At 34.7% G+C, this 26,553-nt stretch overlaps 1 protein-coding gene across 15 annotated transcripts in view; it reads right to left on the reverse strand.

Moving 5' to 3' along the window:
- MCTP1 (multiple C2 and transmembrane domain containing 1) overlaps positions 1–26,553 on the reverse strand; it is a 609,877-nt gene that overhangs the window by 220,129 nt on the left and 363,195 nt on the right. For 7 of the 15 annotated variants that reach the window (XM_054489418.2, XM_063665002.1, XM_063665001.1 and 4 more), the window contains exons 5-6: positions 21,118–21,229; positions 12,918–12,956 (exon numbers count right to left, since the gene is read on the reverse strand). In XM_054489418.2, coding sequence (XP_054345393.1) covers positions 12,918–12,956; positions 21,118–21,229 — 151 coding nt within the window. Of the gene's footprint in view, positions 1–4,948; positions 5,009–12,917; positions 12,957–21,117; positions 21,230–26,553 lie in introns of all 15 variants that reach the window. The other 8 variants (XM_054489417.2, XM_054489416.2, XM_054489422.2 and 5 more) reach the window with 3 other exon arrangements.

Consider the following 26,553-nt stretch of genomic DNA (forward strand, 5'->3'; position numbering starts at 1 on the left):
CTTTTTTTGACAGAGACTAAGAAATTCATGGTACAACAAAAGAAATTAATTGGTACAGGAGTTTTCAAAATACTTTGCCTGTCACTTAGGTGAAATGTATCCTTGGTTATAGATTATCGAGAAAGGCTAATCGAGGTATTAGAGGAAGTAAGAGTAGGCGGGTGGTAATAACCCTAGCATATGTTATTCACTTTACTCTATAATAAATTATAGTTGAATGTCTACTAGTAAGGTGGTGAAGTCATAGAATCTAGCATATAAATTGGAACCTTTTTTATATTCCAGTTTTAGTTAAAAAAGTTTAATAATTCCATTCCTTGAAAAGGTGGATCACTAAAAATGAGATATTTTATTTTTCTCGTTATGATTTAAAAATAGATCAAAATAAAAAAATTGATTTAGACTTAATATGAGACGAAGGGAACACAGTTAAACCAATCCCCTTCCCTGATAGGTACAAATAATCCTTGGCTTTTGTTATCCTGGATTTTATTACCTGTGTACAACCTAATCCTTCCAAATGAGACCCAGACACTGAAACGGGGAGTGAAAGACATTGCTTATGTGTTTACAAGAAGCCATGTGTGGAATCAGCTCTTTCTTCTATTTTCAGCACAGGGTGCAGGTGCTTTTATTTAATCAAATGATCCCCGAGACACTACAAAGGAGAGATAATGACAGCCTAGAATGACTGTTTTGTGCTGCAAAGACGAGTGTGGAGCAATTAGCTCAACCCCAGGCAAAGGCCTGTTCTATCTTTTGCTTTTCCTGCTGAGTTTATTCCAGTGAATTGCACCTGGATGATGAAGTCCAACAAGTGCATTTGTTCTGCCATCCATCCATCCTCTCAAAGTAGGATTGCTTTTACAGAAAACCCTCCCGGTGCTTTGTCCAGCCCAGTCTGAAGTGTCTCATCTTATAATAAAGCTTTGATCCTTTTTTTTTCTTAGAAGATGATTTACTGGCACCATAATCCTTAGCGAAATTCTGCCGGTTTTTAATCCTCAAACTTTCTTTTGTATTTCCATTGCTTCTTGATACAATTTATGGTGCCAGGAAGTTCTTTATGTTTACTTAAGATGTTTTAACTATCCTCTCTAACTTTAATCGTGGTCCAACAAAATTTTAAAGCTTTTACTATGTTTGTTCGAAAATACATACAAATAGAAAATCATCACATATATTGTAATCTTTTTGGCTTGCTGAAATAATATACAAATTTCTAGCAATAATATGGGAAAGGAATAATAGTCTTGGGCCTGCTTTACAGAGACCTGTTTTTTTTTTTTTTTTTTTTGAGACTGTTAATTAAAAGTTACACCTATTTTTGAGTATAAATAACATCATACTTAAAAATGGAGATAATTCCTGAACTCATCTTGGGTGGATGTTACCTACGGTTGAGTTGTTTAGCATGTAAGTTCTTCAGCACAGGATTCCATTCTTGTTTTAAAAAGCCAATAACTCGGCGGGGCACGGTGGCTCACGCCTGTAATCCCAGCACTTTGGGAGGTCGAGGCAGGCAGATCACGAGGTCAGGAGGTCGAGACCATCCTGGCTAACACATGAAACCCTGTCTCTACTAAAAATACAAAAAAATTAGCCAGGCTTGGTGGTGGGTGCCTGTAGTCCCAGCTACTCGGGAGGCTGAGGCAGGAGAATGGCATGAACCCAGGAGGCGAAGCTTGGAGTGAGTCAAGACCGTGCCACTGCACTCCAGCCCAGGTGACAGAGAGAGACTCCGTCTCAAAATAAATAAATAAATACATAAATAATAACTAATAAAAAGTCATTAACTCTTCTCCTTAACCTTCAGTCTTCCTTCAGACACACTTTTGCTTGACCTGACCAGAAGGCGGTACTCTGATATAACTTCTAAATTGCTTTGTATTTTTCTATGTACTCTTCTTTGACCATTGTGACCCTTTTCTTGATTTTTATATGAAGTATCTTGGCATGTTCCAGACTTTTCCACTTAAAAAATATTTAAATTTCTCTTTGATTCACTGCAATATTCTTGTAAGGTGGTTTGTTCAATTACCTCTTTTATCAGAGTCTGTAAGTCCACTCAATGGAGATAACTAAAAAGAAACTTAAGCATGCTAAATATTTGAACACACTGCACTAAGTTACCACCTTTAAGTGGGAAGTTAGACTTTAATACAATTTTTAGTTAATCTGATTCACATAATTTTTATTGTTTTCATGACAAACATGGTAATTGTCAGATCCACTGATTAATATTTTTTATCCTAAGACAGTGTTTTGATGAATAACAAATGTTATGTTTTCGGACAATTAGACTATCCCTGTACACAGTCTTTTCTTCCAGGAAAATTAAGATACAGCAAGTAGCACTGATATTCCAGCTGAGCAAGTTTTTACTAGGATGTAGTTTCATTCAGTGTAAATCAGTTGCTATCTCTTGGACACATGTATTGATCTGTATAAATCTTGATAGGAATTTATTTTAAATCACATGCTGCTTAACCCACAAAGCACATGTATACTCTTCATGCAAGATTTTATCCATTTAGATATTTTGCATATCTGAAAATGTCCCTGGGTAACCTCCTTTCATATACATCTCCTCTAAAAGCTCATCAGAATAACAATATTGCTTGGGTAAAGAGCAGTGGGGTCGGTTAGTTACCAGAGTGACCTTTGAATGTGACTATGGAAGATAATACTCAACCAAAGTAGACTTGGTCACTGATTTTCTGATTTTGTAAATGGCACATCAGACATAGCAATCTCATGGCTCTTAAACACATCCATCCATTGGTGGCTAACACAGCTGCTGAAGAAAAGGGTCAAATAATGCAAGAAGAATTTGAAAGGGTGTCAATTAAAAATAACAGGCTAAGGAACAGCTTTATTTATACAAGGTATCTTTATTCATCATAAACTCAAAGAGGGACTCTACTGCTGTAAGTTCTTCAAAACATTTATTTGTATGGCATTCAGAGAGAGAGAAATATTGCTTCTGATCATGCCATCTGGGTCCCTCAAGGCAATGACATCAGTTTGATGGGCCTTACTTTCCTCATTGGTAAAACAGATGACCCCTAAAAGTTATGCCTATATGACTCAATTCATTTGTCAACTCTTCATTGTCATAGGCCCAGAGAAGACATTACCACCGCACCTTGGATACAAGAAAGCTTGTTTATTTTTAAACTTGCACATTTGTTATTCTAGGATCAAAGAGTTCAAGAGACTGAGAAAGGTTATTAAAGAATATTTGAGGATGAACAGAACCAAATGGAAAGTACTGATAAGTGGAAAACTTGGAAGTAGCAAAGAAGATCTTGAGAGAGCCACTTGAAAGGGAAACACTTGAAAAAGTATTAATTGTGAAGTTGGTCCTGGTGACAAATCTTCATTCACAATGACCAGTGTGCACATTTGCTGCACATAGAACAAACTCAACCCAGAACACCCCCCAAATTCTACTCTCAAAGAAGTGTGCCATGTATATTCCCTTTTTTTTTTTTTTTTTTTTTTTTGGAAACGGAGTTTTGCTCTTGTTGCCCAGGCTGGCGTGCAATGGTGTGACCTCAGCCCACTACAACCTTCTCCTCCTGGGTTCACGCAATTCTCCTGCCTCAGCCTCGTGAGTAGCTGGGATTACATGCATGCGCCACCATGCCTGGCTAATTTTTTGTATTTAGTAGAGACGGGGCTTTGCCATGTTAGTCAGGTTGGTCTCCAACTCCTGACCTCAGGTGATCCACCCGCCTCAGCCTCCCAAAGTGCTGGGATTACAGGCGTGAGCCACCAGGCCCAGCCAGTGAAATAATTTTTGGATAAAGCCATTATCCATTTAAAGTCATGGAACAATTTAAAAGCACTCATCCTGTGTGTTCCTGGACAACGCATGAACATATAAGAGGAATTATTATTTCAGCAAAGTACAGAGTAACTTCAGTGAAGGCAGCCATACAGTAGAAATGAAAAGGGTATAATTACTAAAATAAGCTCACAACAATAAAAAGCTGCAAAAAAAAAAAGTGTGTGTGCATTCGAGCTGGTAAGGATGAATAAATGTGGCTTATCCTTGCTCACCGGTCAACACATGACTTAATCTGGTACCTGCCATTCTACTTAAGAAACACTACAACAAATATTAAAATTCTAAAGAAAAAAGGTAGTTTTCAATAATGAAAAGTTTAAGAGTCAAGAATGGAAAATGGCCAAGCCCTAAGAGTGTAGCATTTTCATTGCAATATCTATTGTTACATTAAGCATATACCAAGTGTGAATTTTCAAAGAAAGAGGAACATTCTTAAAGGTAAAGCAGTATGTGCATTAGTGATAAACTGTGCTGTGCATAATGCAGAATTAGAGCAGAGAAAAAAATGTATGGTCATTATGCTTTAATCATCAAAGAGTAAGTTAAATTGCAATGACATTTAAAACAAATTATCTGTGAATCATCATTTTGTCTTTATTTAAATCAAGAGTTGCTGTTTTCTAAATTATAGGATTTCTTTTCAAAGAAGAGCACTGATTAGTATACATCTAGGACAGAGTTATAGTATAGATCACTGTAACAGAAGTAAATATTTTTCTCAAACAGAAATGGAGCAGAAAATTCTAACCTCATTTTACAAGAGAGGAAAGAAAGCCTTCATGGACCTTCTAGATGGCACCGTTATATTCCTGGAGAGTCCCTGGGACTCTAGCTTCTCAGAATTTGGAATAAACTTGGTTTCACAAAATGACTTCAAAGAAATATGTTCAATTTATGAAGTTCTTAATTTTTACAAATGTAGGAATAAAAGTTAGTTACCTAGATGACTTAGAAGATAATAAAGAAGGCAAATGAATACATCTATCTGGAAGCCTATCTTAAAAAGTGAAACTCTTAGTTGCCATGTAACATTCAAAATTGCTATCCAAAACCAAAAATCAAGAATATTAACAAAAAGGATTTAGACATTACCCTCCAAAAGAGAGACTTCACAGAGAAATAAGATCCACCCACTTCATTTTCTGAAAGTTCCTAAAAACAAATATTTAGCTACATTTTGAGATGTTTTTGAGAATAATTAGTATTGTAAATACAAACTAATAAAATCAAAGCAAATAAAAAATCAAAAATTATATAACCTAAAGATACTTGGGATATTTAGAAACTGTAAGTTTTCTTCCCTTGAGTAAATTAAAATTTTTGTGGTAGTAAAGTTTAGAGAGGATTATTTCTGTAATTTTTTAAGAGTCCACTTACCTTTTTATTCTTAAGTATTCATTAATATATTTTAGAGTCTGATGGTTTATTATAGAAAGTAGACTGCTTAAGCATATTTTAATATTTTAAAGTAAAGCAGATATTTATTCCTTTTAACAAAACAACTATGTTAACCATTGAACTTCAGAGCATTTTTAAAGAATGATTGCAGAAGTCTTATTTATAAACACGCACCTAGTCAACTTTGGTTTACATTTTTACAAAAAATTCCAAATTTTATAATACAATTAACAAATATAATAAGTGACTTAGTTAACTGAAGTTCCCTGACAATAATTTTAAAAAGGAATGAATACTGAGAGAGTTGGCTATTGGACTAAAAGCAATGCAATGGATTCAAGCAGAATAGTTTATTACTTAATCCTCAGACTTTTATAAAGGAAACCAATTCAACTTTGGGAAATAAAAAAATAGCTATCCATTTTTAAATAGAATATCTAAATTACAGTCTTCCCTTAAATGTTCAAGCTTTGCATTCTGTCTCTAGGTGTCAGTTACGATAAAGTTTCAGGAAACTGATGACAGTTATGTGAAAGTATCAATAGTTGACACTGTGATAAAGAGGAAGAACTTTTGCAACTTCCTTGATTATTCTATGATTTTGCGCCAGCAATTAAGATTTTGGAGGCGAGGTGGGAATTTTAATGATCAAGATTTAGGACTTTGGTTTCTCTTTTAAAATTTGAGAAATAAAAATATTAGCCACATTTAGATCCATTGAAGTCCCCAGGCTGTGCTTTTCATGCCATGTTTAATTACTTCTGTCATCCATCAGCTAAAATTTATATTTCATTTTACAACCCATATTCTCATGTAGATTTAGGCCTTTATTTCAGAGGAAACAATTTAATTTTCTTGTGGACCCTGTGCCATTTACAACAGACCAGCCAAAGCCTTCCTTTCACTAGAGTCTAATGATAATAACAATAACAACCACAACAACAATAATAAGGCACCTGGCATTACAAAATGAGTCCTAAACAGAAGTGGTGATTTTATTACGGAGAACAAGAAAAATAGCATAAACTATTCATGGATTCCAGAGAAAACTTATCTTAAAGCATAATTGTAGATATTTAGTTACGCTTCAGTCTTCATCAAGACAAGAGGCTAAATGAGGCAAAGTGACTGTTTTTTTTTTTTTTTTTGAGACAGAGTCTTGCTCTGTTGCCCAGGCTAGAGTGCAGTGGTGCGATCTCGGCTCACTGCAAGCTCCGCCTCCCGGGTTCACGCCATTCTTCTGCCTCAGCCTCCCAAGTAGCTGGGACTACAGGTGTGCGCCACCACGCCCGGCTAATTATTTGTATTTTTTAGTAGAGACGGGGTTTCACTGTGTTAGCCAGAATGGTCTCGATCTCCTGACCTCGTGATCTGCCCGCCTCGGCCTCCCAAAGTGCTGGGATTACAGGCGTCAGCCACTGCGCCCAGCCAAAGTGACATTTTAAAATTGCTAAAAGTATAAAGTACCAGCAAAGGGAGACAGAACAAAAAACAGAAATATCAATTGATAATGCAAAATTATTGAAGTTATTCTGAAAGATGAATTGTTAAACTGTTTCCACCAAGATTTCTAATTTATAAGAGTAGTAAGATGCATTGGGAATATCTTATTTGTTTCTATTTTTGCCTCTAAAAATCTAATACACACTAAGAAAATTTCTCCTCAAAGATAAAAAATCTAATTATGAATCTAAATATTAACCAGATTTTAGAGTAAAAAATCTAGAAAAGAAATGTTTTTTTCCACAGGGAAATAAAACTAAAGGACAGTTTATTTTTTTTCTAACAAATGCATATAATGTGATTTTTTTCAGCCTTCTACATAAATCATAGAAATCTTTAAAGACTATTTCAACAGATGGAATAACGATTAGACAACAAGCTTTTATTAAAAGTGATATTTTAAAATTAGTCTTAATGTGTACAGAGCTTTAAACATAACACATACTATTACAAACTCAAAACCTTCACAAATTGATTTGAAATTGTGAAGCCTGATATTCAAATGTAAAAGTCAAGTCAGCTAGTATTCCTGATTACAAAAGCATGCTTTCATAGGAACTCAATTTCCTTTATCAATACTATTTTGGCCACTTAAGAGCTTAAAAAATAAATAAATACACAAACAAATCATTTATATAAACTTTCCTGGTCAGATTGCAATCACTGTTCATCAAAACAATGGCTCTTGGATGCTTCCATCCTAACAATAAAGATGCCTCATGATATTGACTAAGCTTATCAATTGTTACGTTAACCAGGGCTTTGGAGCCAGGATCCTGATAAAATTATAAATTGTTTCACTGTATACATTTAGGGTCCCTTAAGACCAACAATCTCCTCCCAGTGCCACTCAATTTAATAACTAACTGTCTGTCTATCCATTCATCCATTCATTCATCCTTCCATCTATCTATCTTGTTAAATTAAAAGGCCATGTAATCTGCACAGCAGCCCTTAGTTCTGCTATCCTGGAACCCAGTTATAGTAGTTTCCCCTTTTAATCAGTCCAGGAAGAATCTTAAGAAACTGGCCGACTCACACATGCCACCAATGTGAAGGCCACCCAGCGACCACACAATAAACATCCTAGACCTGAAACACAAGCATTGTGGGATCCATCCTCTCATTGAGATTACATTTTGTCCTTTCACTTTGTACCAATTCATCCAGATCTGCTCCAGAAGAACCCACAACGTTTAGAAAAGCCAACAAGAGCACTCAAATAAATGTAATGCCATTGTCACAGCAAATCCCTGTAGCTATGAATTACAATACATAAAAATTATATTTTATGCCTTTGGGGAAATATCGTCAAAATAGCAAGGAAAAACCATCTCAACATAAAATTTAATTATGGCTCCATGTATTTTGTGGGGCTAATGAAATGTCTACTGACATTATAATACCTCTGTTTTAAATAAACTTACTACAAATTTCAGGACTTTGGTTAGGTGGGGTCAAAATATATTCTTTGATAATAGAAATACTCACTGCTATTTACCATTTGTTCATTGTTGCATTTTGGAATCTCAGAAGTCTTGCTTATGAGGTTGATTTTATAACATTTCCAAATAATACAGATTTGGGAGTACAGACAATGGCAAAGTAAAAATCTTTTAAAATAATTTTATGTTTACTTCAAAAACACCAAGCATGTACTTTTTTTCAAAGGCATATGCATAATGACTAGAAATATGGCACCCAAGAAAAGCCATTTTGGTCACTCATAGTTGAGAAAGTCTATGACCAAGAGTTTTCATTTTTGCCGCTTTAAAAAAATTGCCTATTTATTATCAGGATACAATTTTTTTGTGGAAAGAACTTGATAGTTGCTAAATAATGACTTTTTTTCATCATGTCTAGCTGACTGTGTGAGATACTTAAAGATGTGTTAATCTGTTTCTCCACCGTTAGTTAAATTAAAGCACTTAGAGTTTTTGCTGATGCATTTTTAATGTGTCATCCAAGGTGTCAGGTTTAACTACGACGCCCTGCAGACTTACAGAGTTGAAAGTGTTCTCTAGTTTAAATTAAAAATCTCCTTGCCAAAAGTCTTATTAAAAATTGCTTCATTCAATGAATAAAGTGTTTTATAGTTCATTAAAATTATGGTAAGTGGTTATAATAAAATCTTTATAAAAAGATGTATTATTAAAAAAAGATAAGCTGTCAAGTAACAGAAGATATGATAATCAGACACCATCACAGTAGTCTGTATTACATTATTCAAAGGATGAACTTTTCCGAAAGAAAAACAATTCTAAACTGTTATTGTCGAGAATATGAATTGCAATGTGTATGTTTTTATATCATCACAATAATATTTCTCATATAATTGAAGTAATTTATTGAAAGCACATAAGTTTATTATTATCTCACCTTTACCCATTGGTAAATTCATTATTTTAGGTTAAAACACACACACACACACACACACACACACACACACACAATGTAATGTAAAATCATAACTGCTTATTGTTTGATAGAGCCAATTATTTCATTACATTTTTCCATTTTTGGTTTGGCCCCACAAAATGTATTCACAAAATACATATAAATCATCTCTTTTGAGTTCATGAAACTTTCTTGATGAATAATTTAACCTTAGAATAAATTATCAGTGATAAGCTTCTTCTAAAGAATAAAATATTGCAATAATCCAAAGCACTACCATTTCTCTGCTAAAACACATTTCGTCACATAAGTGTAACTCTTTGACCTGGATAATTCTTCTTCTGTTGCCCAAGTTTAGGGAGACATCAGTCCCTTTCTTCTTAAAATAACATAATTCTATAACAGCTGAATGTGGGGCAGAATTCAAAATGTGCATAATAGAAAGTGTGCTTGTGGAAAACCAGAATGAGTCTTTTAAAGGATGGTTCTGTCCCTAGAAGAGGCAATATTATGGAATTTATACCTATATACTTGTTTATATGCCATTCGAATATAATGCATATTTTATACATTCTTGTTTTTCAGAGGTAAGTTTAGGTGCATTTTTTTTTTCCTATGTATTACTAAGTGGTAATACAATTACCCGCCCCCCCCTCCAAAAAAAAAAGTTAGTCCTGAACAGCAGTTAGGATCTCCCTGTCCTCAAGCTGGCGATTCTTCTTTTGATTTCAATAGTTAAATACAACCCCACATTATGTGAGTGCCACAAGTAATAAGATTTCCATTGAAAGAGCCTATTATTAGCAGAAGTATGGTTACAAAAACAGGTAAAGAAACTTCATCATAGAAAGTCAAGATGATGAAAATGACGAGTAGATGCTTAAGGAATGGGAAATTCCATGAGCTAATTCACATTGTAGAGCGGGGAGACAGGCGTATTTAAAAGAACAACAACCGTGTTGATTTAGCCTTTCTTCCTCTGTAGTTACATCATTTCTGAAAGAAACCAAGTAAAGGAAGAAAAACTCCATACTGGAGAGAATTTCTAACAACACTGGCTATCTTTAAGTCTTTGCTACAAAATTTACACTTCTTAGATTATCTATTCACCATTGACACTCAAAGACAGGCTGCATGCCAAAGCCCTGCCATGAAGATGCGGGAGACCTCATTCTGTAAATCAAGATTCCAAAGAAGAAAATGATCTGTGTTTTTACGAAAAATTTACCTTTGAATTTGAACATAGTTATATCATATATGAAATACCCATATTTAAATGTAATGCAAATAAAATTACACCCTATTTCCAAAAATAAAAAATGAAAAATCTGTACTCAGACAAGAATTTTTAAGAAGATTGAAATATTTAGAAAATGATGCATTTTCATAAAACAGTAACATAGTAAAATCTATAAAGCTACACAGTATAGTCCCTTACCCCTTAGTTTCCCAGGAAGCACAATTTACTGGACGAAAAGATTCAGGGAGCAGTTTCAACGTAGCAGAGTGTGTGAAAGAAGGTGGACTAGCTAGTAATTGAAATGTCAAACTTTCCCCGATTTTGAATTTAACGTTGTGCTCTTGTAACACTAATATGGATGAATATGGCAAATGTTTTAGGGCACAGTAAAAAATCTGAATGAATTAGCAGGTGTTCAGTATGTTCTCACAGAAAAAAAAATCAAATGAGTTAACCGATTTTACTTCACTTAGTATTCAATATCCCCATTAAATTTTTCAAAGTTGAAAATCCCTTAGGCTAAAACCCAAAGGCTTATGTTAACACTGTACTAAATATAATCTGCCAAGTACTCAAACGAGTGCTGTTACACATAGGAATTCTGTATCTTCAGTTGGAAGCTTGAAAAATGCATCCGTTCGAATATATAAATGGATTGCTAATAATAAATATAAACTCCAAGAATTTTAGATATAAAAACAGTAGAGGAGAGATGTTTATTATTCACTTTAAATTTTCTGTATGTGGAACAAAAATATGTGATATACTTTTACTTAATTTATGTTTAAAATTATATTTACATTTAAATATACATTTAATATAATTTTTAAAGAAGAATCTTTTTTTTTTTTTTTTTTTTTGAGACAGAGTCTCACTCTGCTGCCCAGACTGGAGTGAAATGGCATGATCTCTGCTCACTGCAACCTCTGCCTCCAGGGTTTAAGTGATTCTCCTGCCTCAGCCTCCCTAGCAGCTGGGATTACAGGCATGTGCCACCACGCCTGGCTAATTTTTGTATTTTTAGTAGAGATGGGGTTTCACCATGTTGGCCAGGCTGGTCTTGAACTCCTGACCTCAAGTAATCCACCCACCTCGACCTCCCAAAGTGCTGGGATTACAGGCGTGAGCCACTGTGCCTGGCGGAATCTTCATTTCTGTTCTTCCTTTTATACAATAAAACGGATTATTCCCATTAATTAATACTAAATATTATATAATATCCTGCTCTAGCATTACATGTTAAATATATCTGAAAGAGCGAATATTGTTACATATTGATGGGTTGTCATGTTTTTTACACAAATATATCCAATTATATGAATTTAAAAATATATACACTTTTAATATAACAATAACTTTAAAGTATAACTGTAAAGGAAAAAGTAATACAAATATGAACAGTGCAAATATTTCTTCAAAACATCTTGAAACTATTTTGATTAGTAAAAATCACAGTGAACATTAAGTTAGAAATATTCAGCAACCTTCCTTAATAAGCCTTTTTCATTTTATTAAAATAATAGAGGTGATTTTTAATGGGAGCCCTGACTTTTTTGTAAGCCAAATTATTCTTTGGTCATTAATGCCATTAATGCCATAGGAATTAGGGAGAAAATGTACAGTAAGAGACACTTGTTCAAACAGATTAAGTCATTACCATAAATATAAAAACATTTTGATATATATTAATTCACAGTAATAAAAATGACAAAATTAAAGAAAAGCTTAGGTAAAAGCATGATTCAATCAGAATGGAAGGAAAAAGATTGTCATGTTCCAGGGTCTAAAAAAATTAGTCACTATTAAAAAGGAATACTGACTCTAAGTAGAAATTTGAGCAGACAAGATTTTTACAAGTAAAATCCTTTTGATTTATTTCAAGGTATATTAATATAAAAATTGTTTCATCTTGATATCTATCTGTGTCCAACAGTGGCAGCATCACTGAACAAATTAAACACTTAGTTTATATTTTGCATATCTTACAAGTTGCAAAAGAGCCAGGGCTTAGTAAATTACAGGAACCATAAACTCCTCTCACTTTATTTCTTAAAGTGAGAATAGACAATGGGGAACAATTGTTCTTATTGTATACTATAAAGATGTAATGATACAGGAATTTCTGAGTTTAGAAAGCCTTATACTCAATTTTCTGTGACCCCCAAAAATAAAATAAATTGTGCGAATCTTTCTTCTGTCTGGAGTTGTCCCTCCCCTAGCCTCATCATTTTATGCCTGGCGCAGAGCAATTTTCTAGACCCTGTTGCATATATAGTTGAGACCAGATGCTGAGAATGATGTTGAGAAGTGACCAGAGAATAGTGAAAGGATGATTTGAAGCTATTGATCAGTGTGATTTCTATTTAAAAAACATCACATGGTTGGCTTAAATTTATGGGGAAAAGTAACAATTGAATAGTATGAAATCTGGTAGCATACTTTGAAGAGATGAGAGAGATCTGGGAAAGCAGATGATAGTTCTTCTCAACAAGAAATGCTGAAAGATCACAAGCTAAGAATTACCTTACTTGATCTTTTCCAACTCTTCCTCATTAGCATTGTCTGTAAATAAAATAAAGCATTTTCATTATCTTTTCACTCAAGAACAGAATAGGGCAGCCAGTTGTTTTTTAGCGGAAACATTTATTAGCCCTTGAAACAGCGAACAGTTCCTGCAGCAATTATACAACACAAAACTTGTTTGCCACGCACACACAACTAGAGAAACAACTTTAACATTCCAGCAGTCTTTCTGGTGAGAGTTCATTTGATTTATTCCTTTGTGGAAAAAAAAAAGGAACAGTATTGGGATGCCTTATTGACTGAAAAAAACACATTGAGTCTCATAATTTCCAATGGCTTCTTTTGGTGGTGGAGGTTGAGGGTGTACATGACTTGAACAGGTATATAATAATTTTTCTCTTCAAACACATTCAAAATCTTTTGCTTTGATGGCATCGTAGAATTGTCTCTGCTTCCAGTTAATCTTTAACTACATCAGGGTCTACAAATGCTTTCAATTAAAAACAAATGCTGCATACTGTGATGGCTACTAGTGCATTTTCCTGCTAAATGTTTAGTGAAAGCATATCCTTTAAACTAGTTAGTTTGTGTCATACTAAGAAATATGTATGACCAAAAGTTTTAATTAAGGTTCTAGAGCTTTGTAATGCATCCCCAAGATCACTGATCTCTTGAATAAACTAAATCATAAAAGCCCAACGAATTTTTTTGTTTCCTCTCTTCACTTCAAAAAATTTCTCAATGAACACTGAAGTATTAACCTTCCTGATCAACCTCTTTCCCCTCTCTTTGCTTTACTATTATCTTTAACTATTATCTTTAAGGCAGATGAAGTGGAAAATAGGAAATATTCACGGCAAGAAATATAACTTAAAGTGCTTGTGCCATATTTGTGTATCAGGGAAATGCACTTTAAGAACTGTATCTCTTTCAGGAGGATTCACCACAAAAAGAACCATGTCAGAAACTACTCATGGATTAGAATAACACAAAAATGAAAAGATTTTTAATATAAGATGAGGGCAACCTTTAACCTAAACCACAAGAATAAATTTAGATATTCTAGGGTAAAAACTAAGACTAGCATAACATTTTCAAAGATAATTATATGTTCCTCTTTTCTATAGGGAGTGGTCATATAGGGTATATTTTCTCTACATACAGTCTTTGTTAAATGTTGACCAAAACATAAAACAATAATAGATTTCCTAAGGTTACTATGATTCCTCATCACCCCTACTTTTTTTTTTTAAAGTCAGGAAACTGCAAAGCACTGTTATCAAATACTATTATAGAAATACTTTATGTTTTCAAAGTACTAAATGTCCAGTTCATTTTGAAGCAACAAATCCCAGTACTGGGTTATAGAGGTGGCCATCTAGGGGGACATGTACTAAATCTTTACTTTTGATGTTAAATGATTTACTATCATCGGTATCATCATCATCATCACCACCACCACCACTTCCTCCATCATCACCAAAAGGCAACTGGAAACCAAATACTAAAGTGGTATGTTATATTTACAAAAACTGCCCCATAAGAGTTGGATAATAAATGCTCATCTTTCTCACCAAGCAGAGTTTCAATGGACAAAGAATGGTATATCCTAGAGACAATATTTTGAGCCAAATCAATCAAGAACAATTAAGATACATAAAAAGTACAATCTACAATTCATGGTCATTTATCATCATTATCTAGCATCTAAGAATTTTATAATATAAAATTCCATTATATAAGAAATGTTATGCTATGTAAAAGGGCCTTAGAACACTAGAAAGTGTGAAATCTCATGGCAACACTAGTCAATATCACAACGATTCCACAAAGTCACATCCCCTGACTCACAAGGACCACATAAAATTAACCTTCTACAGTAAACAAAATATAGGACCAGTGTTTGTCCTGTCTCTCAAAATCAGCTTTATAAGCAGGCTGCATGGTTTTATTTTTCAGATTGAGAAACTGATACAATAAAAAGTCAGTGATTACCCTAAGTATAAATAGGAAAGATTTAGCAGTTATGAGAACCCATTCATTATTTTCCTAATTCAGTATCTAAAGTTCTATTACTACATCCAGTGACTCTCAAAATGACCCTAGATTTTATAATATTTCTGCCTCTTGAGCCAAATCTACTAGCAAAGCAATGGGTTTAAGTATCTCACTTCCAACTCCCTTTTTCTTTTAGGTAGTTGAGTTAAGGTCAATTCAATAAAACTGAAAACAGTAGAAAAGTTAAAAAGAAAATTAATATAATAGATATACTATTAATAGTGTTTTCTTCGCTATCTGTGAGACATGTTACAGAAGAAAGATTGGGGATTATTAAAGATAGAAGATGAAGCAAATTATAGAAAAATAAGATTTGTTTTTTTGCTCTATGATCTTAACTTCAGCTGAGAAACATATGAATTAATTTTTGAAAGGATTATTACCTGATATTATTATAGTACAATTCAAATTCTTCACTAGCAGCTCAACTTCCTTGAAGCCAGTAAAAGGAATGAAGTAGCATAAAAATATGGCTTGTGATAGAGCTGCAGAAGTAATTGTTTTTAAAAGACTCCACAATCTCAATCCATTTTTTAATTTTTATCTTTTGTTGATGTGACTCTTTAGGCAATTATATAACTACTGTACATATAAAGAAATCACAGAATAATTAGATGCAGTAGTAACATACATCTTATAAAGCGTACATATATCAACTTTTTGTAGGTAGATATTTCTTCAAATGTTGGCTGTGTAATAATTCTGAAGAATATCAAAACTAATCCAAGATAAAGACTTTTTTTTTTTTTTTACTCATCAAAGGCCAACTAAGATCATTCATATGTTTCTTTGAATTTTCTATTTTTTAGCCTTAGGCAAGCAATTTGTAGGTCTTTTAAGAGAGTGTGTTATTTAAGAGAGTGTGTAACACAAATTAACTCACTTTTATTTCACAAATTCTCCAATGAAGAAAGCTGTGGATTGAACTCTGCTAGAAAAAGAGCCAGAAAGAACTCAAACACACTATCAGACAAATTGCCATATATAGGACACACATATATGCACTACACACTTTTACAGGTTCAAAAATAGGACATGCAATCAAAACAGAAATGACAACTGTGCCATGCAACTCATCAGCATGCCCCCCATGGAGGTTTTGGTTTCTTGTACACACAATGCTGGAAACTTAAAATGTATATATCTCTCTCTCTCTCTCTTCACATCTGGAAATTTTTTTTTTAAAGACTCAATCATGACCTCAATGGAGAAGATTTTGATATGGCACCTATGAAATACAAATTGCTGCAATTAGACATTGAATATTTTAGAGGCTTTAGTAGATTCAGTAGGCTGATAGGTTTTTCAACTCGTTCTTCACTTTTACTGATTTCTAGAACTGGCAATCCACACAAGGAGAAATCATCCCAACTGCATAATTCATGGAACGTATTGTTACTATTAACAGTGCATAAAAAACTCACAAGATGACTGTTTTAGAAATCTTACCACTTTGTAATGCTAAGGACTCTCTACTTCCAGTTATTCATTTCTTCCTACCTTGGCATAGCATTTTATTCACATTAATGTTCTATTTCCTATTTGATTGTTAGGATTTATCTGTAAGAGGCTCTTGAAACACATCTCTTTCATTCTCCATTTTTAATACATATAAAATATTTAGCAAAGTTTTATCAACACAGGCATAAGAATAAACATGTGGTTTTTGAACTAACATCTTCAATGCTAAAAGCTTGAAATAAATTATTTCTGAGTTAGTAATCAAAGAGAACAGAACTCCTGTAATTTTGCTCTGTGAGGGTCAATGTAAAATTTGCCTTTATTCCTTTCTTACATAATTCTCATTTTCTGGGGATTGTGAAGCATTCAGTAACTGATTTCTGGTTTGCTGCATTTTTAGCTTAAATTTCTCTAAATAAAATTTGTTTCTGAATAATTTGTGAAAGTTCAGCATGCCATTTTTACAGCTGCAGTATGTTATGTTTTTTAGATATCTAAAAATTTAACTTGAATATACATTGGATCTCTGATTTTTAACCAAGAAACTTCAAATGTAGCCCAGAGAATTTATTAAGCTGACACTTGACATGTTACAGAATGAAGAAAATACAGTGATGGGTTGATAATTTATTGTCATCATTAGAATTCCATGGGAAGAGCAATAAGGCTTGATTTCAAGCAGATTATCATTAATATACTAATTTTAAGAACTTACAAAAGAAAATTAAATCATTATTTAATCATGATTTGATATTGTTTGTGACAACCTCAGGGATTTGAATATTGAGGTAAGAAAAAAACCATACACCCTCCCTTGGTCTTTTGAAGTCATCATAAGGAAGACTTTATGTATTTTTTATATATATATATATATATATATATATATATATATATATTTCCCCTTGTATCAGTGATAGGATGTAGGGTGGAGGTGAGGTGAACTATAGGCATATTTTAGGTACACAAGTAACACTGAAGAAAGCCTGGACTTGAGAGAAGGTGAACTGAGAAGGAGTTTGTATGGCTGGGACAGAAGTTACAGTGAGGGAACATACATTGCTTGTTGGAGAGCCTTAAAGTTTCTCACCAGGAGTTTCAATTTAATTAGAGAAATGGTCACAAGTCACTGAACACTTAGAAGAAGAAGAATGAGGAAGTTATAAAGCCTGGTGTAATGCTTAGTAGATGATCAATAAGTATTTTGTTTTATACAGATGCCTACAAATGGTTCTTATTTAGAGTTTCAAAACCTAATAACCAGTGTTGGTAAATGTAAGAACCAGTTCTAGAGAGCTTAATAAAATAGTTATAGAACTGCAATGTAGGACAAACACAGAAGAAAAGCCAATTTATATGTGTTTTTGGGCATTTTCATAATGTAGAGCATATGTTTAGAAACCCAGATTCAAATCTAGGACATCAGAATAGCTAGGATACTGAATCCCAGTAGAGTTTCCAATGGGGGAATCTTTCTCCCCTCCCTCCTTTCTCCCCTCTCCTCTGGCCCCACTTGCTTCTCTACAACCAAGCCCATGCCTCAACTATTGATTGTACCCACGAGGATGAGCCAAGATAGCCACAGAGGTTACCCTTCTCTCTGCCTCCTCAGGGGTGAGCGAGGTCAGGACAGGAAGTACAAGGATGCTCACCAGCCAGAGGCTGGCTCTGAACAGACTTGATCACTGTGCCTTTTCTAAGCCCTGGTTGAGCCACTTGCTTCTCTGATGAGGAAAGAAGCCATAAGAGAGTCAATAACAGGATAGGAGGAGAGAAGACGCTATTTCCCTCTTAATGCAGCAGAGTGAATGCAGTGCTCTCTGGAGCTTTGAAAGAAGAGGGCATGAAGTAAGGCAATGAATGCAAAAAAACTTTTTGAGATGAAAAATACCTTTGGAAGGATTTCTTCCAAAAAATCTGGGGTAGTCAAACAGATTTGAGCCAAGAAAATAGCATGAGGATTTCAGGAGGAACTTTTTGTGTTAAGGGTGAATGTGGCTGAAGAGATACGATGAAGAGAAAAGAAAAGGAGGAAAAGAAGATGAAGAAAACCATATTTTTGATGTATAACTGCTTTCATGTAACCCACCTACTTTCTTCTTTATTTGTGTTTGATAACTTACTAATGATCGGCTCCCAGGCACTGTAATATTTTTAGATAATTTTTACATTTTAAAAATAAGTTTGAGCAACCATGGAGATTGAAGGATTTTTGCAAGGATTGTTGAAGAAAAAATAATGTTGGAAACTATTTTGCCTGTGCTGACATATATTTCTGTGTAATTTAGAACAACTTAGCAGCTTCATCATAAGGTCTCCTGATATTAACTTGCTCCCTCAAACCCTCAGTTTGATTTTAGAGTATTTAATAAACATCCCTTTAATGTAAAAATTCAGCTGACTATACATTATCAAATCACCCAAATCACCACAATCACTGCTATATCATCCCAATCTCCAGGAATATTGCAAGTTTAGATGGTCTGGGAATACACAGGATCTCAGGCACTTATGTATCTTGATTTTTGAAGTGCTGTCCTTCATTAAAATAACAAAGAACCCCAGCATAAGAATATTCTATCGCCAAGGCTTGTTGATTTTTACCTCCTATAGGTAAACCTACCAATTTCCCTCCATCTCTACCTCTGACAGTTCTAATCCAAACCTCCATCATCTTTCACCTGGATTTTTGCCATGGCCTCCTAATTGGTCTCCAGGTATCCATTCTTACCCCTTCAATATGTTTTCTACAATGAAGCCACAGAGATATTTTCAAAAGGCAAATATGATTCTACTGCTTTCGATTTACAGATCTTTCAATGGCTCTCCACAGTTTTTTTGGGAAAGACCCAAACCTTAACATGGTCAATGAGTTCTACACAGTCTGGACATTGTCCTTCCACCCCAGCGTTGTTATGCACTCTGATCACCCACGCTGTCTTTGCTTCCACCTTCTCTAAACTACAGTAGTTTTTCAATTCTTGAAATGCAACATGGTTCCTCTTGTCACATGGCCTTTGTGTGTATTGTCTCCTCTGCTTTAAATACCTCCTCTCTTTCTTGTTTTTGCTTTATTAAGGCCTATTTTACACTTCATATCTCAGGTCTTATTTGGCTTCCTTAGAGAATCCTTAACCCCTGGCTAGTAAAAATTTTCCTATATTTGCTCTTTTAGCAATACGTACCTCTTTTTCACAACATTTAAAACAGTTGTTTCCATCAGTGACTAATCGATTCCTGGGTTCTCCACTGGGTCTAAGTTCTATTGTATCCTAAGTGTCTGGCACAGGAACTGGCTTAAAGTAGGTTCTTGGTGAATACTAGAATCGTTTAAATAAAACACAAAATGAACATTTGTAATTGATTCCTATGTATGGATTAGCCAGCTAGGTTATACTTCTTGGCTTGTGCTGAGTGAAATAATGTCTTCCGAAGTAGTGACTTCTAAGATGACAGGCTTTCATTTCTAAATACTTTTTTGTAAAAATTGTTTCTCACTCACCCCTCTGCACAAGGGTGCATGTGCACACATACATACATAATTTTGCCAAGCTAAGTTCTCACACTAGGTATTATTATCTTGTAATTCTTCTTTAAAAAGAAAAATTTCTTCCTCAGTGAATGAAGTATGGATACTTAACCCAATTTAGCAAATATTATATGTAAACGTATGTGTTCATCATTAAATTTCTAAAAAGGATGGAGAGAAATACTTCTTGAAAGGGTGAATTTTTCAATGAGTTTAAAGTATTTCCAAATTTGAAGTTGTAATTCACTATTTTTACCTACAGTCTAGGGGAAAACGCCAACAATACCTTTCCAGCAGACAATCTATAACCAACGTTAATCATGCATTATTTTAGGACAGCAATACATACATTGATGAAATAGAGTATTTGGGCTTGCCTAAAAAAATTATGTCTACTACTAAAATGTGTTATAATCAGAGCTAGTTAGAGTAGTTCCCAGGCACATGGAAGCACATTGAGTCCAATAAATAATCTCTGGCAAGTTGTGACAGAAAGTACACTAGCAAGCATACTGATGTGAGTCAAGCCTGATAGTTTTAATGTCACTTAAACTGTGGGGGATTAATTAGCTCCTCTGTGTCCCTTGTCAGTTTCTCATAGCAGCATGGTGTGCAAGGACGTACAGATAGCTAGTGCTGAAAAATGGGTAATATGAATATGGAAGCCCATCAAGAAGATGAAAAGTATTCACTTATCATTCACTAAACAAATACCAGAAAGCAGAAACTCTGTTATAATTTCACCTCATTTTCTCTGTTATGGTACACCTGACAATACAGTCAAAACAGCAGGGTCTGGATACCTTAATGTGGAATTCCAAGTATTCAATTCACTAATAAATGTATTCCCCAAATGAATACTAATATTTGCCTATAATATAGCATGTCTGAAATTGAGAAATAAAATAAAAATTCAAATCTGTTTCTTATTTACAACAAGAGGTTCTGATCTGGAGGGTGGAATAGGAAATTAGAGTTGAAAAGATACAATAAGCATGAATGAGCAATACCTAGGATACTCACAAAAACAAAGAACAGGGCATATTTTCACAGGCAGCTTCTCTTTATTACTATCTCTGGGTCCAAAGAAAGGCTCACAACTTTCGAACAAGAGAGAGCAAGAAAGAGCTCCTACTAGGCTGTGGGGGAACTTACCACATCCCTGGACTCTCCTTCTTTAGGGGTAAGGATGACTGAGAGCAAAATGATTCCAAGATCATGGTCAGGATAATGAGGATCTTTCAGAGTAAGGGTCACATCTGTGGGCCTGTGATAAAAAATATTTAGATTTGGAACAGTCATTAAATGAATAAGCCAAATATATTTTTATTAATGCTTTATTATTTTAAGATAAAAAGTAATTTTATCTTTACTTTCTTGGGACAATTTTTGTTATTAAAATATTATCAGTGTATTAAGTTATCCAATAAACTGCGAGTAGATCTGAATACACCAGTTGAATTTCTGCTTTCTAAACCCATGAAGGTTCCAGAAAGTGGTTGAAAAGGCCAACGCTACAACCCTATTAAGAAGCCTATCAGTCTCCTTTCTATGCTCTCTAAACCCACAGAGAGTAGCACCATACATATACAAAAGTGTGTGTGTGTATACACATACACACACACACAAATATATATATATACATATATATAGACACACATGTATATATACACATACACACACATATACACTAAATACACATATGGGGTTACAGTCTGATTTATTTCATTTTCATGTAATGATTACATACAAGAATTAATAGAAAAAACTTCATTACATTTTTTAATGATTACATGATAAAGATATAAGAACATTTACAACTGCCTTATGATGTATTATTCTTTCAGAGATACCTCAATGTATTACATAGTATAATAACATAAATATTTATATGGCTACAATTATTATCACTCTTTCTATACCTAGAGACTACTGATTTATATTTAGAATAAAACAGCATGCACAAATACGTTATTTTAAAAAGTAGTAATTAGATGTTTATGTGGTTTTGAGGAGAGGGAATTGCTAGTAAAATACATAAAATATGTGGCAAAATACACACCAAATGCTCATGTATAAATCATCTCTTTTAATTTTTGAAATTATTCCAAATTCTCACCATTTAAAATTATTTTTCACCCATGATTTATCTTTCATAGGAAACAAGATAAATTTACGCTTTGGGATTAAGTCTAGTCACTTGCATATCCTTATGCAGAGGTCTAAGAGAAAGTACCTGTGAGGTTTACAGAAGAACAGTACAGTCTATTCCAGATTGAGCTCAGTTTTCATAATAATAGACTCCATGCAGCACCACTTAGGGCACTTCCTACAGCGGCAGGGAAGTGTGAGCCTGTGCTAGGCTACAGGCTGGAATGAAGGACTTACAGAAAAAGTATGGGAAAGGCTGCTCTTTTGTCCAGTCCGAGGCAACAATGACTATTGGAAGACCAATAAGCCATTGTGCTCAAACTAAGTTGACTGTAATGCATAAGTGAGTTCTACACTTTATATTCCTCTAGTCATCTACATTTACAGAAATAGAAAGTAGTGATCTGGCTGATTACTCTGCTTTCCTGTTTTCCACCATCCCTGGGGTATCATGTAAAATGATCATCCAAAACAGCCAGGAATTCCTTCTCCTTAAAACCATCAAAGGTTTCACAGCTTCCTTTGCAACCTATTTCAGCATGCATGATCTTTTCTAATGGTATTTTTTTATTCTATAATACAAATCAATTCTTAGTTCCTATGTTGAAATTCACTTTGAAAAATATAAGCCCATTATTAGGTGTAAGGAATGATTAATATTAGTAACAATAGTAACTTTGCAACTAGGGAAGCAATGATAAGTAATGTAACTGAGCAAATACAACCAACCTGCCTCCACCTTAGGAGCACTCCCTGGTAATCCAGCAATGGGAAAATCAGATTCTACCATGGCTCAAGTGACAAGAGAGTTGCTGTTTCTGAAGCAAAGTGTACACACTGTATTTTATATATAGTAGTCCAATTCTCAATAATTATGACTAACATGCATAACCTTTTTTTATGCCCCATTAAAACCATATAGGCAATATGAAAGGAAGGAATGTCTCTTTTTTTTTTATCTCAGTCGACACTTATTGACAAAATTCACATTAAGTGGAATTTTGAGAAGCTCCTTTAACAAGTTTTATAATAATAAGTTACATTTTAAGTATTTTTTTTAATTTTATTTTATAATTTTTATACTTTAAGTTTTAGGGTACATGTGCACAATGTGCAGGTTTGTTACATATGTATACATGTGCCATGCTGGTGTGCTGCACCCATTAACTCGTCATTTAGCATTAGGTATATCTCCTAAAGCTATCCCTCCCCCCTGCCCCCACCCCACAACTGTCCCCAGAGTGTGATGTTCCCCTTCCTGTGTCCATGTGTTCTCATTGTTCAATTCCCACCTATGAGTGAGAATAGGCGGTGTTTGGTTTTTTGTTCTTGTGATAGTTTACTGAGAATGATGATTTCCATTTTCATCCATGTCCCTACAAAGGACATGAACTCATCATTTTTTATGGCTGCATAGTATTCCATGGTGTATATGTGCCACTTTTTCTTAATCCAGTCTATCATTGTTGGACATTTGGGTTGGTTCCAAGTCTTTGCTATTGTGAATAATGCTGCAATAAACATACGTGTGCATGTGTCTTTATAGCAGCATGATTTATAGTCCTTTGGGTATATACCCAGTAATGGGATGGCTGGGTCAAATGCTGTTTCTAGTTCTAGATCCCTGAGGAATCGCCACACTGACTTCCACAAGGGTTGAACTAGTTTACAATCCCACCAACAGTGTAAAAGTGTTCCTATTTCTCCACATCCTCTCCAGCACCTGTTGTTTCCTGACATTTTAATGATTGCCATTCTAACTGGTGTGAGATGGTATCTCATTGTGGTTTGATTTGCATTTCTCTGATGGCCAGTGATGGTGAGCATTTTTTCATGTGTTTTTTGGCTGCATAAATGTCTTCTTTCGAGAAGTGTCTGTTCATGTCCTTTGCCCACTTTTCGATGGGGTTGTTTGTTTTTTTCTTGTAAATTTGTTTGAGTTCATTGTAGATTCTGGATATTAGCCCTTTGTCAGATGAGTAGGTTGCGAAAATTTCCTCCCATTTTGTAGGTTGCCTGTTCACTCTGATGGTAGTTTCTTTTGCTGTGCAGAAGCTCTTTAGTTTAATGAGATCCCATTTGTCAATTTTGGCTTTTGTTGCCATTGCTTTTGGTGTTTTAGACATGAAGTCCTTGCCCATGCCTATGTCCTGAATGGTAATGCCTAGGTTTTCTTCTAGGGCTTTTATGGTTTTAGGTCTAATGTTTAAGTCTTTAATCCATCTTGAATTGATTTTTGTATAAGGTGTAAGGAAGGGATCCAGTTTCAGCTTTCTACATATGGCTAGCCAGTTTTCCCAGCACCATTTATTAAATAGGGAATCCTTTCCCCATTGCTTCTTTTTGTCAGGTTTGTCAAAGATCAGATAGTTGTAGATATGCGGCGTTATTTCTGAGGGCTCTGTTCTGTTCCATTGATCTATATCTCTGTTTTGGTACCAGTACCATGCTGTTTTGGTTACTGTAGCCTTGTAGTATAGTTTGAAGTCAGGTAGTGTGATGCCTCCAGCTTTGTTCTTTTGGCTTAGGATTGACTTGGCGATGCGGGCTCTTTTTTTGGTTCCATATTAACATTAAAGTAGTTTTTTCCAATTCTGTGAAGAAAGTCATTGGTAGCTTGATGGGGATGGCATTGAATCTATAAATTACCTTGGGCAGTATGGCCATTTGCATGATATTGATTCTTCCTACCCATGAGCATGGAATGTTCTTCCATTTGTTTGTATCCTCTTTTATTTCATTGAGCAGTGGTTTGTAGTTCTCCTTGAAGAGGTCCTTCACGTCCCTTATAAGTTGGATTCCTAAGTATTTTATTCTCTTTGAAGCAATTGTGAATGGGAGTTCACTCATGGTTTGGCTCTCTGTTTGTCTGTTATTGGTGTATAAGAATGCTTGTGATTTTTGCACATTGATTTTGTATCCTGAGACTTTGCTGAAGTTGCTTATCAGCTTAAGGAGATTTTGGGCTGAGACAATGGGGTTTTCTAGATATACAATCATGTCGTCTGCAAACAGGGACAATTTGACTTCCTCTTTTCCTAATTGAGTACCCTTGATTTCCTTCTCCTGCCTAATTGCCCTGGCCAGAACTTCCAACACTATGTTGAATAGGAGTGGTAAGAGAGGGCATCCCTGTCTTGTGCCAGTTTTCAAAGGGAATGCTTCGAATTTTTGCCCATTCAGTATGATATTGGCTGTGGGTTTGTCATAGATAGCTCTTATTATTTTGAGATACGTCCCATCAATACCTAATTTATTGAGAGTTTTTAGCACAAAGGGTTGTTGAATTTTGTCAAAGGCCTTTTCTGCATCTATTGAGATAATCATGTGGTTTTTGTCTTTGGTTCTGTTTATATGCTGGATTACATTTATTGATTTGCATATATTGAACCAGCCTTGCATCCAAGGGATGAAGCCCACTTGATCATGGTGGATAAGCTTTTTGATGTGCTGCTGGATTCGGTTTGCCAGTATTTTATTGAGGATTTTTGCATCAATGTTCATCAGGGATATTGGCCTAAAATTCTCTTTTTTTGTTGTGTCTCTGCCAGGCTTTGGTATCAGGATGATGCTGGCCTCATAAAATGAGTTAGGGAGGATTCCCTCTTTTTCTATTCATTGGAATGGGTTGAGAAGGAATGGTACCAGTTCCTCCTTGTACCTCTGGTAGAATTCAGCTGTGAATCCATCTGGTCCTGGACTCTTTTTGGTTGGTAAGCTATTGACTATTGCCACAATTTCAGAGCCTGTTATTGATCTATTCAGAGATTCAACTTCTTCCTGGTTTAGTCTTGGGAGAGTGTATGTGTCGAGGAATTTATCCATTTCTTCTAGATTTTCTAGTTTATTTGCATAGAGGTGTTTGTAGTATACTCTGATGGTAGTTTGTGTTTCTGTGGGATCGGTGGTGATATCCCCTTTATCATTTTTTATTGCGTCTATTTGATTCTTCTCTCTTTTTTTCTTTACTAGTCTTGCCAGCGGTCTACCAATTTTGTTGACCCTTTCAAAAAACCAGCTCCTGGATTCATTAATTTTTTGAAGGGTTTTTTGTGTCTCTATTTCCTTCAGTTCTGCTCTGATTTTAGTTATTTCTTGCCTTCTGCTAGCTTTTGAATGTGTTTGCTCTTGCTTTTCTAGTTCTTTTAATTGTGATGTTAGGGTGTCAATTTTGGATCTTTCCTGCTTTCTCTTGTGGGCATTTAGTGCTATAAATTTCCCTCTACACACTGCTTTGAATGCATCCCAGAGATTCTGGTATGTTGTGTCTTTGTTCTCGTTGGTTTCAAAGAACATCTTTATTTCTGCCTTCATTTCGTTATGCACCCAGCAGTCATTCAGGAGCAGGTTGTTCAGTTTCCATGTAGTTGAGCAGTTTTGAGTGAGTTTCTTAATCCTGAGTTCTAGTTTGATTGCACTGTAGTCTGAGAGACAGTTTGT

The sequence above is a fragment of the Pongo pygmaeus genome, chromosome 4 (genome assembly GCF_028885625.2).
Source record: "Pongo pygmaeus isolate AG05252 chromosome 4, NHGRI_mPonPyg2-v2.0_pri, whole genome shotgun sequence".
Lineage (NCBI taxonomy): Eukaryota > Metazoa > Chordata > Mammalia > Primates > Hominidae > Pongo > Pongo pygmaeus.